An 18,417-nucleotide genomic window follows, 5' to 3' on the forward strand; every position below is an offset into this window, starting at 1 on the left:
TTATGTTTAGTTGAATCACTGACACCTGATCAAAATCTGCATTGTCAATATTTATGTAGTTTTGGTGTAGACATACAAGCATGGATTGATGAGCACAGAGGAGATGTGTGTGTGTTTGTTGACTGCATCGTTCCCTCTGCTGCACTGTGGACACACCCCTAAAGCTCCATCCAGTTTACACACACGACTTCATCAAGTCAGCCAGCAACAGCAACCACCAAACAGGAAGTGAGGCAGTTTCTCACGAATAGGAAAACACAGCTAATGAATGAATAAAAAATATACCAACTAATAAATAAAGTGGCATTTCCCCCTAAAACCAAATAAAAATAAAAGCAAAATAAATAAAACAAAATGTGAAAACCTTTATATGACCGACTACTGTGTTTTTTCTATTTTGATAAATTACTTGTTATTATGTGATTGTTCAAGAATTAAACCAATAAGTAGTATATCAGTAAATAAATATAAAAAGTCAATACATTAAGCTGAAGTTTGCAAAACAGTTAAAACACAGAAAAAAAATAAATCCTAAACTGCAGCATTAGTAGGCTATAACGTCATATTTGGCCAGTATCGAAATATTCACAAATAATTAGCAAAAGTATTAAAGTATGGCAATGGCCATATTTTTTTGTCTTCATAGATTCAAGTATATCCTTCCAGTGCAAACAATAATTTGATTTTATTTTGAAAAATGTGACCGGATATCGGGATCTTCCGGCTGGCTTTACTTGGAGGTTGGAGTCTGCGCTCAGGTACAGCAGCGCATCACACAGTGAAGGAGAGAGAGAGAGGCAGAGGGAGATATATTTATAGCCTAAAGCGAGGCTGCAGCACAGAGATAAGGCCTGGGAGCAAGCCGCAGGCAGACAGGCAGGCAGGGCTTAGTGAAACGAGGACGCGTCAAAATGAAGCACTTCACCTCGGCTGTTTTGTTGGGAGCCGCAGTGGTAGCCCTGGTCAGCGCAGCCGGAACCGACGGTGGGATCTCCTTCGAGTATCACCGCTACGACGAACTGCGGAAAGCGCTGGTGTCGGTGTGGCTGCAGTGTCCGACCATCACCCGCATCTACACCATCGGGGAGAGCTTCGAGGGCCGCGAGCTGCTGGTGCTGGAGATGTCCGACAATCCAGGGACGCACGAGCCTGGTCAGTTTTACGCATACACAAAGTCTGCCTCACACTGCGGTGATTGTGTTCGCCCCCCCACTGCGTTCAGCCTCCTCTATCACCACACGCTGAGACACAACACAAACACAGCACGCACTATTGCGCATAGCTGCTGGTGATGTCCTTAATTCTGTTGTGTGAGGGTTTACTCCAAAAAAAAAATGACCTGTGCTTGATGTGATGTCCCTCAGAATACAGGCTGCAGGAGGAGCGCAGGTGTGTCGCGCTGTGCGTAAACCGTGGAGCGCAGAGCCCGCTGCATCACATCAGAGGAATCTAGATGATAGATTGTGCGATCAGCCACGCAAAGCCGCCATTTTGCTGGTTGATAAGAATCTCTTATGCGCTTATCCTGAGTCGTGATTCTGAGGAAAAAAACACCCAAAAGGCAGTGGATCAGAGCCCGGCTCATTGAGTTTTAAATTAGCTGAAGCATGCTGGACACAGCACACATAGGAAAATGTGTTTACTCGCACTGTAGCTTTCAAAAGGAGGAAGCAGTTGACTGAATATTAAATGAACCAACAAGTCCTGATGGGGTTGTACAGTCATGATGTTCCTTAGAAGCTTTCACAGACCAGGGAAGAAGGACCTATGAGTCTGGAGATGTTGATGTGACACACAAAGAAATAATGACTACACATGTTGGTAACATGCAGTGCGTCTTCTTCTTCCTCATAATCATGACTTCAGGGTCTATTTTAGAGGCGCAGCTGCAAATAAAATTCATAAGATCCATTTTTAAATGCATAAAACTGCAGCAAACTCTGTTTGTGATCAGACAAATCTGATGAATTTAAGCTGCATTATGTAACACTGACTATACATTTTCCAAACCTATGAGCTGTAAAAACAGTGTGGACAATAATGAAAATAAGTCAGTGCCTGACCCAGAAAGTGAGGAACACTTGGCACAGACAGAGCAACGATTAGTCTGTAGTACAGTTAGGTTTGGTAACGCTTCCAGGAAGTGATTTATTAACCCTCAGCAATACTGAGACAGAGGCGTCAAAACAAAAATGGATCCCTGTAATTACAGTACGGCAGCCTATATAGGGTGCTTTTATGTAGGGTTTTAGCTGCGTCTTGTATAAAGGTGTATTTTCTCCTCAGGGTGTAGTTGTGTGGTCCACAGTGTACCACAGGTTTTGGTGTGCAGCTTGGCTCACATGGTCGCAGACTATAGTCTGATGTCCGTACATACTAAATAAGCCTGTAATAGACTGGTGGGCGTGAGCAGGCATGAGTCACAGTAGCGATGTGGAGCCCTTATTACTACCAGATGAGTTTCCAAGACGCTGCTTCTCCAAAAGGGGGTAGCACCTCCCCCCACCTCCTCTCCCCACATCTCTGCTGAGCAAAACATCCACAGCAAGAGGGAGCAGGATGAAACAGAGAGTATAACAGAGAAGAGCTCCAGAGACTGATAGAAACAAAAGGGAGAGAAAAGAGACAGGGATGTGTGTGTGTATGTGTGAAGAGGAGAGATGAATGGCTTTCTTTTAGGTGTCCTACCAGTATTTTATCTGACCCTGCAATGTGTGTGAATCAAGGTGGAGCTGAAATAGCGGTTGCCGGGACAACAGATCGGCTTAGTGCACTGAGCTGACTGGCAGCTCGTGGTTGGCTGGCTGACTGGCTCCGGAGGACGAAGGTCCTGAGCTGATGCATCTGTCAGTAAGCAGCCATCTGTCATACACTGCGGCACAGGAACTGCTTATAAGCCAAGAGTGTAAACATTGATTACATGTTGTCATTCAGTCAGAAACGTATGAGACGCATGGACAGTAGGCTGACGCCATTAAACTTCTTTTTATTGATGTTGGATCACATGACGACTCACATGTGAAAGGGGTCTGCACAGAAACACCTGTACCTGCCCCACACCTCCACATCATTTTCATGTGTTTTTTCCAGCCTGTAGCCTGTTGGACAACCAGTTTAAACAGACTTTATTGCACCATCTGTCAGCTCCATGTTACAAAGGATGTGTGCAAAATCACCCGCTCACTCACCTCTGCTTTGTGGGGAGTTAAATGCGTCATTACTGTGGCACAATTAATATATGCCACATCACCCCAGGACTAAATAAGTAGTGTGCGCAATGTATGACGGTACATAATGCTAATGTAGTCTCCATTGGATGACACTACTTTTCATGATGCATTGTGGGATATATTAAATCCACTATATGGGATTTAATGAGTGTCAGGATACATTTGAACAGAACTACAAAACTACAAACACACAATTTGTAATGGGCTATACATAGGAGTGACAGACAATGCACATTCACAGTGTGTTTTGCGTGGCCCTGATCTTCTCATCTTACTCGAACATGTGGCCTGTTTTTGTGTGTACATCTGAACACAAATATTTAAACATTTATAATGAGATCTTGTACTTTTTACTTAATTCAATTCATGAGGCATACTAACGGCTCGCACAGTAGTGTTTGCAAATATCCAAATTTCCTTTACAAACACTTATAATAATTTAATGGCAACTTTTATTGATACAATTTTGACAACAGTGTGAACTTTTATTTAGCTGTAGGATCTGAATACTGCTGAACATTTTTACATTTGAAAGAGATGTTTACTTCTGACAGCTGGTTCATATTTGACCTAAAAAAGGGTGTTTCTCTTCAGAGTAAAAAGGGGGGCTCTGGTTAAACTCTCTGGACACTCATGTCTGGAACCATTTACAACATGTCTAATATGAGGAGAAACCCTATCTTGTAATGTTTTTGGCTTTGTCTGAAGGTGAAAAAAACATGTCAGTATGAGCCTCATCCAATATGCTGCAGACCATCTCATGTGCTGGAGACTGTTATAAGACTCCTGACCGTTTTATCAGACTGCAGAGGAAGTTTGTAATCCCCTGTGAGCACGCACACAGTGTACAGCAGCCAGACACACTGCTGAATATCAGATAACATGTGGTATATTGAAGTGTCCTTTAGATATATGGAACACGTTAGAAGGCATTAAAGTGGAGGGCTATAGCCTGTAAAACCTGTGAGGAGCCTCTTCCTGTAGAGATAACGACAGCAGCAGCAGAGAGACTGGAGGAGCTGATGGAAAAAAAAAGAAAGGAATGATGATTGAGAAAACGGAGTTTGGCGAGGGAGATGGGTTAAGAATGTGACGGAAATAAGGGAGAGACAGAATCAGGAAGAGGACGTGAAAGGCCACAGCATCAGACAGAGATCATCCATTATACATCAGATGCCCACAGATCCCCCGCCTCCTCTCATCTTCCTCTGCACTCACTGTGTGTTGTGTTGTTTTTCTTCTGTTGTCAGTAACCCTTCCTACATAGTTTGTCATTTTGTCATTCCTCTGTCTCCATCTCATTTTTAAATTCTCCATTCATTTTGGTTGTGTTAATAGAAGGCAAAAAATGCTGAGTCATGTTAGAACATGCAGCGTTCTGTACATAAAATGATCACCTGCATCCATTAGAAAAAAGATCTGATCGTCATCATCAATTACAAACATATTTTTTTGTTAATGAAAGTGAATTACAATACGTCTGTAATAGTAGACGACAGAGCCGACTGTCACTGGGAGCAAACGCACTGCTTTTTTATGAGTGTGTGTACACGAGACAGGCAGACGCTCAGAGAGAGTGTGTTTACTCAATCTCTCAGTTGATTTGTCTCCCTAAGCACCTGCCCCTGTCAGGGTTGCCACGACGACTGAGAGCACTTCAATGCGGTGCTTCCCAAATGACGTTGCAGCTGCAGTCATTACAACGTGGTCACCTAGGAGACCATATTGATCACCTGCCAGACACCCTGATCATTTTCTGACAAATGTAGGATGATGCAGTGTCTTCTGTCAGCGTCAGATGTGGTTTATTGACCCGTGATGGAACAGAACAAAATGGAGTTTAAAGGAGGAACAGGAACTTTCTTGTGATCAATCAATGTGTGTGTGTGTGTTTTTTTTTTAAAGAAGAGAGTATAGAAGAGCATAAAAACATTAAACAGAATAGAGGAATATTCCAGGATCCATGAAAAAGATTTATTAGTTGTTGTTTCTATGTTGAACAAAGATGTTACATGCACACTATATAATTACAAAATAATGATCAACTGCTGAGGGTTGCAATTCAACATGTCTGCTCTGTCAACAATTAGATAATGTAAAACGTACAAACAGAACTGTTATGAAAGTGTGAAAATGATAATCAAATAGACAGAATGAATAGAAATGCTAGTGTTAATCATAACTGTTTATGCACAATTTCAGCGAAACCTCTCCTATCGGCTCCTGCCTGCACACAAAACTAACTCATACATGTTACATTCATAGGTTGTCCTGTAATTGGGTCTGTGTGTGTTCTACATGTACAAAACACATACTGCTCTGTCCTTGGTCATGCACTGACATGTGTGTCGACAGCACAGAAACATGTTTCTTAAGGGGGAAAGAAAATGTCTCCAGATACACCAGCATCTGTGTAATAGCTGAAATAATAACTCACTGTGGCAGAACTTCAAAGCATGTGTGTGTGTGTGTGTGTGTGTGTGTGTGTGTGTGTGTGCACGACAGCTCTGTCAGGGCTCTGAAGCCTGTAAAAGCCATTCACTAACATCAGGACGGAAAGAGTTAATTGTAGTCTTGAAATCATTAGTAGCAACTCAAGAGAGGAACCACATTTAAAAATAACCTGACTACCAGATGTGTGTGTGTGTGTGTGTGTGTGTGTGCCTCTTGCTCAAAGAGCCTCTTTACAGATAGATCAAGAATGTTAAATATTGTACAAAACATCTTGAAACTGTTACTTTTAGTTGCTAGATTAATATTAATCATGTGAAACGTAAACAAGAGGAAAAAAGGGCCAAATAAGTGAAGAGGTAAGAACAATAAACACACACACACACACACACATAAATCTCTCAAGGACCCCTGCAGCTATTTGGCCACAAAAACACTCACACACTCCAAACCATCTGCCGTTCTTGAGCAGTTAGCAACATTTTATAATTCAATTTAAACTAAATAAAAATATTCATCTTTGTTCTCATAAAGCCAGAAAAAATCTAATCTATACTTTGAGTGATTGAGAGCGAGTGTGTGTACAGCATGCTGCACCAAGTCACCCTCTTTGTCATCTTATAAAGGCCTTGTGTGTGTTGTATGTCATGGTAAAGATGAAGAGGCTGAGGCAGGCTAATTGGTGTATGGAACAGATGGTGGGAGCTTGGGTCATTAGAACACAAATTGAAAAAGTGAGCACAGAGATAGAAATAGCTCTCAAGTGTGAAGCAATGTCACCTTTGATAAAAGAAAGGTGAAGCTGTGCTTTGTGTCCCAATCAAACATCTGTTAATCCATAAAGTGGTGTGTGCTTTATGATGTTGTTGTTTACTGGGAGCATGAGACACCTGGGTGTGTTTCTTTACATTTTAAGAAAATCTGTGTTTTTGTTTGTGTGTCTTGATGCCGTGCGTGCTGTACTTATTTCTCTAGGATTATAAAATGATTAAGAAGGGCTTAGTTTTCCCCCTGGAGATGCTTGATGTTGGCACATCATGTCCTGAATTTAAACTCGGTGTGAATCAGATCTCAGAGCTGTCAGCATCAGGCTCCTCCACCTGCAGGCAGAACAGTCTGTGACACTGTCACTCTTTAATCCACTGTTTCTCCGCCGTTATTGTCTAAATGGAGTTGGCCTGCAATGTTTAATTCAGTTTAACCTCAAGACTCAATCTGTTAGTCACTTCAGTGTGTGTAGATCCTGTGTTGTAGTTGGTGTGAGGACGTGTGCATCCAAGATAAATGAGAATGTGTTATTAGTGGCGTTGTCGTGGTCCTGAGGTGTTTAAGCCGATCAAAGGTGCAGCTGCCTCTCAGATAAAACCCTAAAAATGCTGTTTAGAAAAAACACATAATGTCTCTGTTGGTAACACACTGTATACCTTTTTGTTCCCTGCAGGTGAGCCTGAGTTTAAATACATCGGCAACATGCACGGCAACGAAGCAGTGGGCAGAGAGCTGCTCGTCTACCTGGCTCAGTACTTATGCAACCAGTACCAGCAGGGCAACGAGACCATCATCGACCTCATCCACAACACCCGCATCCACCTGATGCCCTCCATGAACCCAGACGGCTTTGAGAAGGCCGCCTCACAGGTGATGACACAGCATTACTCGATAAACACCAGACAGATAAGGCTAGCAAGGCTCAGTGGCCACAAATCTTGGATTTAAATTACACAAACCCATCAGGATCAGTGATTGTTAAAGTAAATTGCATAAACATTACCGTTTTCCCATGCAGCCCGGGGAGATCAAGGACTGGTTCGTGGGCCGCAGTAATGCACAGGGGGTGGATCTGAACCGTAACTTCCCCGATTTAGACCGCATCATCTACATTAATGAGCGGGAGGGCGGAGCCAACAACCACCTGCTGCAGAACATGAAGAAGGCTGTGGATGAAAACACCAAGGTATGCAAAAAATGTTAAATAAAAGGCTGATAATCAAACCGCTCAAATATGCAGCTCCTGTTTAAAGCAGACAACATGGTGCTCTGTTGTGATGATGTCATCTACCCTGCAACTCCTATTTGTGGACTTCACTGTCATCATACCTCATCCACAGTAACCTGTGTGGTTTTGATTCTAGTAGACTTCCAAAATAAAATTATGAGTTTGTAAATGTTCACATCAGTTTACACACCAATTTTATATCATTTTTATAAATTGATCTCTGATTATTATTTGTTTCCTTCTTAGTTGGCTCCAGAGACCAAAGCTGTGATCCACTGGATCATGGACATCCCCTTCGTCCTCTCAGCGAATCTCCATGGAGGAGATGTTGTTGCCAATTACCCATATGATGAGACACGCACCGGTACACACACAATAACACACAATCTCATGCACGTCCTGTTCTGTTCTGTTTGGTTAGGTTGTATGGAAACAGTGTCTTTTGCTTATGCAGATTTATTAAAACTAATATTTGAGCTGGAGCAAACGTTGTGTTTAATGTTCTCCAAAGTTTCGTGAATTTGATTAAAATCAGGTGGAAAATTTTTCATTGGTCAAAGTAAATAAAATGTGTGGAGCATTGAGTGTTGTACCAACACTCATTGTTCTCTTCCCTCCTCTAAGGATCCACTCATGAGTACAGCGCCAGTCCAGATGATGTGATGTTCAAGTCCCTGGCCAAAGCTTACTCCATGTACAACCCGGTCATGTCTGACGCTCAGCGACCCCCCTGCCGCAAAAATGATGATGACTCCAGCTTCAAAGATGGCATCACTAATGGCGGGGCCTGGTACAGCGTGCCAGGAGGTAGGAGACACCCTGCTTTCAATCTGCATTTAAACTTAAATCTGAACATGTGATTCACTACACTATTGTTAACACTCAGGTGACAGGTTAAAATCACCAGCTATCAGATGTGTTGTTTCTACAACACGCTACAGACACTGTCCATATTTTCTCTGTGTGCACTGTTTTGCTCTCTTCAAGCTACAACTTAGCGTCACTACATCTGCTCACTCACGTTTTTCCTCGGATCCATTACAGGAATGCAGGATTTTAACTACCTCAGCAGTAACTGCTTTGAGATCACTCTGGAGCTCAGCTGTGACAAGTTCCCCAATGAGGACACTCTGAAGTCCTACTGGGAGCAGAACCGCAACTCCCTTGTCAACTACATTGAGCAGGTAGGCAGCAGATGATAAATATAGATGCTATAAATCATCTTCTCTGCTCTCATCTATCTGCATTTAAACTTTTGATGCCTTTGACCCAGAAACAAAACCAAACAGCATAATCGGAAATTCTACAAGACAATACTGAGCTGAGAATAGGTGGCACACATTCTCAGTGCTGAACTGATAACTTCAGTCGTGGTTATGCTTAATGAGGATAAAAGGATAATCTTGATTGTAAAATAAACTACCAATGTGACTCTGCCTTCAAACATGAAATCGAGCTGAACACACTAATCCATGTATCAATGTGTATGTTTGTACAGGTTCACCGTGGTGTCAAGGGCTTTGTCCGTGATCTCCAAGGAAACCCCATTTCCAACGCCACCATCTCTGTGGAGGGTATTGACCATGACATCACCACAGGTACTGGCATTCACACAACTGTGACAAAACCTAACATACTGTAGAGTAGAGGTAAAGCCTGGTGTGAAAAACACATGTAATGGTAAGATGCCACAATGGCTCCATCTTGTGGTCATAGTGGATACTGCACCTCAGTAGTGCTAACCACAAATACTGTGAATATGATTATTTCCATAAATACACACCCGCTGGCTGTTTTAGTTTGCATTGTATGAATGTACTAATAAAACAATCTGTATGTTGCAGCCAAAGATGGAGACTACTGGCGCCTGCTGGCTCCAGGAAACTATAAAGTGGCTGCCTCTGCCCCAGGATACTTGACTGTCATTAAGAAGGTCGCTGTTCCCTACAGCCCTGCGACCAGGGTAAGATGCACACACACTCACACACACACACAGCAGTCTGTGGTCACACCTGGGCCAGTTCTGATAAACTGTGTCCTCACAGGTGGACTTTGAGCTGGAGTCTCTGATGGAGAGGAAGGAGGAGGAGCGGGAGGAGCTGATGGACTGGTGGAAGATGATGTCAGAGACACTGAACTTCTAAAGCGCTGACGATTGGACCGTCTGCACATCGATGTAATATATTCAACATTCTGTGTGCCCGTCCACTCTGAAAAGAATATAATGTCTCTTTTTGGTTGTGTTCTGTTTCCATTCTTATTTTAATTGATTCTGTTTATTATTGTAATGATTTGCCTCATTCTCCTGTAGATTGATTGAATATCCTGCACACACACACACACAGTGAAAGACAAAGGAAGAATTTACAGGTAGTTTGCTGGCAGCGAGATTTGTGTTTACTTCTGTGGTGTTGTGTTCTTTATTGTACACGTGATTGGTAACCATGGCACCCATCTATATAACCAATGAATGACTGAGTAATTATGTATGTAAAAGAGCTGTTTACATCACTATCACATGGCTCTGTCTATAAGAATCCATTTTTTTACTGTTTTAACTGTCTCCGTTTCTCCAGACTTTAGAACAAATACACAAACACACAACACTGAAACACAACACATGAAAACACACACATGTTTAAATTCCCAGTATCTGTAAACACACACTTAGAAACATTAATTGAGTTTCTTTCCTGTATTATAAAAAATAAAACACTACGGTTCTGAGATAATCAGTAAAATCACTGTAAACATTATATATTGTAAACAAGACGGCACAGGCAGGCTCATTCCCCTGTATGTTATTGATGGTGAGATTTCTTTTTAAACTGCAGCACAGCTCTGATTTTAGCACAAGATGGATGGTTATAATATATATACTGTATTTATGAACTAGGTGTAGCAAGAAATGTGTGAATTTTGTAACTTAAAAAGAAAACCTAAAGAAAACAAGGCCATAACACTTAAGATCTGTCCTCCCCTGTCTACCCAAAGCCATTCCTTTGCACTACACAGGAGATACTGTAAAGGAGAAGGAACTGCAGTACAGCAGGAGTCAGTTTTTAAAGATAAATTACTGTTAATATTGTTACTTATCATCTGAATGGACAGCAAGGTTAGCGGACCGTATGGATGTTGTTTGACCAGTTTAAAAAAAAACACAGAAAGGATTTATTGAATGTATGGCTATAGAAAAAGATACAACATGTAAAGAATGAACTAATCAATAAAATCCCCCTCGTTATGTTGTCATTCTTACATCTCATTGCCTTTGTTTTAGCTCAGTTAGAAGCTGAGGTCAAAGTTAGATCTCTCAGAATACAGAAACACCTCCCTTCTCCTTCCTTTGTGTTTTACACAAAACAACTTGTGAAAACAATTGTTGGCAGTATCCTACATCCTGCAAAGTAAGAATAGTAAAAAGTAAAAAGATATACATATTATTAATCATTAGTTTAGTTGGTGTCTGGGGTGGTGGTACTTCTATTAATATCATTAATTAACCAGATGTTTGTCTTTTTACTATATCAAAAAGCCAGTTTCATTTAAAAAGGTAGAAAAATGTAATATTTTTATGCCATGAATGTTAGTATTATTGCCTTCATTGTGGTCTATCTCTTATTTAGCCTGAATTAGTCACTGTAACTGAAGTTATACCTGAAACCCTTTTTGCATTCTATCAGCCTTGCACACGTATTGACCACTAGGGGGCAGACAAACGTTAAAAACAAGTAATCATGTTAGCCGTCGCTGTCACGGTGTGATAAATTAAACACACAAAAGGGATAAGCGAAGAGTGTCCTACTTTGACGCCCTACTAAAGTAACGCTTTGTCCTCCAGAGGACTTTAACACCATCATCCCCTCTTCTTTCAGCTCCAATTTGAGCTCCTGGGAAAGGCGGCTAGCTCTTAGCTTGCTGCATGGTGGACGCGGCATTATTAGCTCTTTGCTAATCTTCTGTAGCAAAAGATGATAAAACAGCTGCTAAACTTTGCCTCTGAGCCACATCACTTTGAAATTGCAACAGCGTATAAACTCTGTGCAGTTGTTGGGGTGGAGTAGTTCGTGGTCTAGGGGGAGAATCAGGGGAGCGCAGGATGCATTAGCCGGTTAGCGTTTGTTTTTAACTTCCTGGCCACTGTCATGAAACTTCACGCGGAGTACGGAGCAGATCATCAAACAGGTTGGTTGTTGGATCATTCCTGTACTAGTCGAACATGCCATCTCCTCTTTCTGTGTGGGGGACTAGAGGCTGTGCCGGGTCATTACAGTTTGCAACTTCCAGGCAAATAAATCTGTACATACATGCAGGTGCCTTTAGCTTATGTGTTTTTTTAACTGTTTTGGCATGGACAGAGTATTTGACATGTTTGTTGTTTGTGTTGTGTTTACTTTGTTAAAACATCACACCGTTATCATATTCATTAGCACATAGTTCAGTGACCTCATGTATCATAGTTTCAACCTAAGGGAAGGTCTAATCAGGCAGAATAAGTGGAAGCACCTGTGTGGGTGTGCTGGCCTGTGGAGACTAATCAGGACCAAAAGAGAAGCTGCTTTCTGTTAACTGGTAAGTTCCCAGCAGAAGGAGAATCAGAATAAATACACTGCTCAAAAAATAAAGGGAACACTAAAATAACACCTCCTAGATCTCACTGAATGAAATATTCCAGTTCAAAATCTTTATTCGTTACATAGTGGAATACATTGAGGACAAAATAACATAAAAACGATCAATGTATATCAAAATGATTAACCCATGGAGGTCTGGATTTGGAACCATACTTAAAATGAAAGTGGAAAATCACATTACAGGCTGATCTAACTTGAGTGGAAGTTCCTCAAGACAAGTCAAAATGAGGCTCAGTAGTGTCATGTTGCAGGGCTCCTCCTGCTCCTCCTTGCACAAAGGAGGAGGTAGCGCTCCTGCTGCTGGGTTGTTGCCCTCCTACGGCCCCCTCCACGTCTCCTGGTGTACTGGCCTGTCTCCTGGTATCTCCTCCATGCTCTGGACACTGTGCTGACAGACACAGCAAACCTTCTTGCCACGGCTCTCGTTGATGTGCCATCCTGGATGAGCTGCACTACCTGAGCAGCTTCTGTGGGTTGTAGACACCGCCTTGTGCTACCTCTAGGGGTGAGAGCGCTGACAAAATGCAAAAGTGAACAAAACATCAGGCAGAAAGGATGAGAACAGAGAAATGGTCTGTGGTCAGCACCTGCAGAACCTCTCTTTTATAGGGGTTGTCTTGATAACTGCCTCTCATTTCCACCTGTTGTCTGTTCCATTTGCACAACAGCAGCTGAAACTGATTCACAGTCACTGTAGCTTCCTAACTAGACAGGCTGATTTGGGGTTACATTGTGTTGTTGAAGTGTTCCCTTTATTTTTTTAAGAAGTGTATATGTACACAAGCAGCATGCTGTGTAAAGAGAAGGATAACTTATAATATTTCACAAACTTGATCTTTTCTTTGCTTTTTCTCACTGTCTGCTGCGCTGCTACTGATTTTTAGGTATAAATCCGACTGTCCAGTGTGTGTGTATGTTTGAACCCTTTGGACTTAAGCAGATGCATTGTTACTTAACTTTTTATACACACACGCACACAAACCAAGCAAGGGTGGCACTTTTAGTCCAACTATGCGGTTGAATCAGCTGTTTTAGCTTTAGATGCTAACTCTGCAGATCAATGGCAACCTGGGTCTATTAGTCATAGCGGCCCTATTAGCATCTGCTATTAGCATCTTCTCATCAATACCATTGATCAAACTGCTCTGGCTTAGGGACAGAGCGAAGCTCAGAGGAGACCAGGAGAGAGAGAGAGAGAGAGAGAGAGTGCTTATATAAGACTATAGGTAATGTTTTACAGGTTAAGCAATTGGTTATGAGTCAAATGACAACAATAAAGCAACTCGTCTAATAATTATTAAGAGCTTTTTACACAAAAATATGATAATGTACATCTACAAACATCCAAATGCATTACTATCTGCTCTCATGATGTGTGTTTGTCACATTGTTGGTTTACACCAGTCATTGTTGTTAGAATTAATATATCACTCTTAACAAAAGGAAGGAAATAGTCGTGTCGTATTTCTGTGTCTTGTGGCTGTCACTTTGGTCTGTCATCTTTGTGATTACTCCATAAATCCTGCAGATGACAGTAGTGTGCTGATGGCCTGATAATCATGGAGTTAGTGAGGCCTCTGTTAGGACAGTCTTGCATCATTGGAAGTGTTATTTGCAGAGTTTGTGGAATCTGTGAATGTCCCTCTAAGTGAGCAGTTTGCTTTTTCAGAGCCCACCGACTCTCAGAAGTTGAAAGTGGTTGAAACAATTTCATCCAACTGGAAAATATTGCTTATTTGTGCGATCAAGTGAATATAATCATTTTATCCAATAATTAAGCGATGGTGCACAAAGTGGTGTCACAGGCCGTGAGAATGTGCAGAGCTGTTTAAAACACAAAGCAGGACACCCTCTCCTTTTCTGTGTGTTTGTTACTTTGCTCTCAAGTCGCCCACAGACAAGCCAAGAATCAGTACAACAAACTGCCAACAAATTGAAATGTTGCAAGTCATCAATGGTTGAACCTATTCAGCAATTCTAATCTGTATTTATTGAACAAATGCAAAAATGATTTGGCTTACAACAACATTCGAATGTATCAAATGCTTTATGTAACAAATTCTTCTTACTTTGAAAATATGAGTATGTTAATGTTAATTATCATGCTGTCTTCTTCCATAAGAATCCCTTATTTTTTTTATTTAACCATAGTTCATTAACATTTGTGTAAATTTCATCTGCAACTGCAAAAAAGCTTTATTTTTAATATTCATTTTCTTGTTTTAATTTGCAGCCTTGAAGTTAACTTTTAGGCTAAATTGCATGTTTTATTAAAACATGTGTACACTGAAGGTTTGTGTCACACAGTGGTGTCAATTTGTGACTATTTTTATATTTTACATTAACTCAATGTAAAAATGTGACAATCAATGACAGCCGTAGCACTTGTTGCCTGCAGGTGGTGCTAAAAATGCTTATGAGAGGCGACTTCAGAATGATGCCTTATAAATATAAATATATAAAAAACCTGATATTAAACTCCAGTGACACAACATGTATACATTCAGACAGAGGAAAGGGATCTTGTCAGCACTGGGAATTAAACTACTGTGCCTGTGCTGTTGCAGCTTGATGGTAAATTCTGCACATTGACCACCATCTTCAGACCTCTTGGTGTATATATGAGTGAAGAAGTGAAGTGTTGTTTATGACACTGTTTGTTTTGTTACGGGTGCTGGTGGGTGATGAACATAAACTCTACCTCTTCCATGAAGAAGCTGTTAAATGTTCCATGTGAGTCTGTGTCTGATTTTCTAAAGGTGCTTTGCATCACATGCCAGCTATTTAACGGAGTGGAGAAAGACATCAGGTTTCACAGTGTACCAAAACTGCATGTTGCTGCTCAAAAGTCTGAGAAACTCAACCATGTTTAACACACACACACACACAAAGAGCATTGGGTCTTTGTTGCTTATTTCTACAGTGTCACTGAAAGGAAGCATATCTGCAAGGAGCAGAGGCTGGAGCATGTTTCGATCTTCTGAGAGGACATCACATTGACTTGCATTTAAATTCTGAAGACTCACCCTAACACAAACCTCACCCTACACTTTAATTATTTACATTATAGAGGCTTTCTTTTTTGTTCCCAAAAGGAAGTTGAGTCCCCACACTGGGACTGTGTAAACAGAGTTATGTCCCCACAACATGAGTATTCCAAGTACACACACACACACACACTCACAAACCCAAGTTCCTGAAGAAGTGCTTTGTCAGCAAGGGGCTAGTGTTTACATTTACACACACACACACACACTTTCAGCATCTTTGGCTTTCACAGCAGCAAGGAGGTGTGAATTGTTAAGGAGTTATTGCTCGCTCAGTGCACTTCTTTATGTCTGTTCAATTCACACAGATCTAACTCAGCACCACTGGCCTTTCATCCAATTTTCCTCTTTTTTTGTATTTAGCATTTAAAAAACCTGCAACTGTGCTGACATTGGAAGTAAGTTCATTCTGTGGCAATAACACAAGCATCAACACAACCACAATACATTTTACTTGGAAATAAATATGCACACACATTGATTTCTTATTTTAAATTGATGTACAATATTTTAATTACATATTTTGACACCATTTCAATGCTAAGTTTGTCTATAGTTGCTGTCCGTCTGTTAAAGATATTCACACCTCCGGCCTTAGACTGGACGTCTTAGACTTATACCCAGTGGGGCCAAACCAAAGTGACTAAAAGTGGGTTATAAATAAATAGGATTTAAAAGAGAGCTCTTAAATGCTACATGTTTAAATATGTGTAATGCAGATTGACAGAATGAGACATATTTGTCTAACTTGACACTGTAAGAATTATTAACTTATGCAGCATGTATTTTTGTTTTATGTGGTGAATGTTTCATGAATTGGCTACTTCTAGATGAATTTGTGTTACCACTAAATGATTTGTAAACATGTGTACAGTTTTCCCTCTCAAAGGAGCAGTGTGTTGGATTTAAAGGCATTTAGTGGTGAGTACGCAGACTGCAGCTTCCCTCCTATGTGTATAGAACCTATGGTAGCTGCCATTGCAATGTAAAGAGTTTTTCTATTAAACTAGAGAGTTTGTCTGTTCAGGGATGTCCTAGATGTTTAGGCTTATTCGTGTTCAAATACATGACATCTCCTGACCTAGGTCAAAGGTCTAGGTCAACAGCCTTTCAAGCACTGCCTGGTAATCATTATTTATTAATTGTCATTAGTATTGGGTAATATATAGTGACATATAATTGACATGTGAACATTGTCTTCGTTGCCTTTTCCAGCATTCCTTACTATGTTTTTCCATCTGCACCTCTTTGCAGCTGCAGCAGTCTTTTCACACCAACATGCATCCTGCTTTCATTCTTCTTCTCCCCTGTTGGCAAATTCTGATGGCACGAAGACAAAAGCGGCCCGTGTCATCTGTCCTCATGCACGACAAGGATGGTAAATGTGAGCCACAAACTGGCACGTGCACACCCACAGAATCACACCCACTTGCACGAACACACGAGGAGGCAGCCGGAGGAGAGATGAAGGTGCGGAATCTGAGCCATTAAGAGGTGCAAAAAAGAGGAAATAAGAACAGGAGAGAGAGAATGGCATGCACAGCTTGGCATTTAAACAGAGGATTTCCTCTCTGTACCTTGTCTTCCCTCCGCTCTTTCTGTTTACATAAGGAGAGAGTACTCCACATAGCTTGTATGTGTGTGTCTTGTATGTGAGTGTGTTTGGGCATGGATATATGTACCTACTACAGTAACACAAAAGGGGGCAACCATCCCAGCTTACAGTTTAACATCTCATGTTTCAAACTTTTGCTTAATTGAATTCTATGTCTTCTATGACCTTCAAAGCTCAATATTCGTCTTAAATATTTCTATTTGCACTCTTCTTAAGGGTAAGATCACTTTTGGGGAAATAGAAACTGTAACTGAACAGGGCCTTTATTGTCCTCTGTTGTGTTGTCAGCAAACTGTCTTCCTGTGGCATTTCAAGCAAGAGGTGATGGATGCCTCTGGCCACCTCTTTGCTCCCTGTGGGGAAATTTCATAACGCACTTAAGACACTATCACAGTCAGCAGACCTGAAAGAAATAATATTTTCTTTTTGTTCTTGAATCAGGTGTTCTTATCATTTTAGCTTCGTCCTTATTTTCCGTCCTTTGACTCCCCCTGTCCAAGCCTTCACTGTACTGTCACAGAGGTTGTAAAAAGATAATTTGTCCAGTCTATGTATGGAACTTGAGCTCTGCCAGAGGTCCTGATTTCACCTTTAACAACTACACCATGTTTTTGTGTTTGCAGGGACTTGTTACCTGCAGGCCTGGGTAGACCTTTATACAGAAACACTGGTGCGACTCCAGTGTCAGCATTTGTCCTGCAAAGGTCAACTGTATAAGTGCAGTGGAGAAGAAACCCACCAACCCACAATGCTCTCACAATGTATTGGCATATAAGTAGCGCTACAGTGAAAATGAACAATATAAAAGGGAGGTTAGTGATGGATGTGATTTGTTCAGGGATTGGAAATAGCTTGTTGGATTTCATTCCAGCTGACTGACCTGAGCAGCCCTTATTGTGAAGGATGCAGATCATACTTGATAGCTGAAAATTTATACCTTTATGTATACCAAATTAAAGTTCAGTACAAACCTTGCAGGGTCCAAGGCTTCTGCTTATAGAACTGATGGGAAAAGCATGTTTGGGGGCTAATAATAGTGTACTCTGTACTCTGTTACCTGCAGACCACAGCACTTGGGGGAGTCTCGTGGGGCAGCTGCTCAGTTTGAGGGTTCCGTGTGTGTGTGTGTTTGGATATGTTTCAGGGAGCAGTATGGAGGTGGTGGCGGTGGTCAGATTGCTGGCGAGGTACTTTCACAGAGTTTTACTAATCAATAAATGCTTTAAATAGGGACACAAATACCTGCGCAAAGCACTAATTTCAATAGCTGGAGCCTTTTTAAGAAGGAAGCATTTTGCTGAATAGATTGGCTGGATGGTAACCACACAGAGGCTCTGTAAGTTGTTGGAAAGGCCCAAATGCCACTCATTGCTGTCTAGCATTAATTAGCAATTGCTTAGGAGGGAAATCCAGACCACAAGTATAGCTACAATAAAACACACAC

At 41.2% G+C, this 18,417-nt stretch overlaps 1 protein-coding gene across 1 annotated transcript; it reads left to right on the forward strand.

Annotated features, from left to right (window-relative positions):
• Window positions 1-747: 747 nt before the first annotated feature.
• Window positions 748-10,929, forward strand: cpe (carboxypeptidase E). The gene is made up of 9 exons (XM_028399618.1): window positions 748-1,152; window positions 7,123-7,319; window positions 7,468-7,635; window positions 7,924-8,041; window positions 8,302-8,484; window positions 8,722-8,861; window positions 9,176-9,275; window positions 9,522-9,640; window positions 9,723-10,929. Exons 1-9 carry the CDS (start codon window positions 912-914, stop codon window positions 9,819-9,821), a joined length of 1,365 nt encoding a protein of 454 aa, XP_028255419.1. The 5' UTR covers window positions 748-911; the 3' UTR covers window positions 9,822-10,929.
• The last annotated feature ends 7,488 nt before the right edge of the window (window positions 10,930-18,417 follow it).

Source organism: Parambassis ranga, chromosome 1, assembly GCF_900634625.1.
Source record: "Parambassis ranga chromosome 1, fParRan2.1, whole genome shotgun sequence".
Classification (NCBI taxonomy): domain Eukaryota; kingdom Metazoa; phylum Chordata; class Actinopteri; family Ambassidae; genus Parambassis; species Parambassis ranga.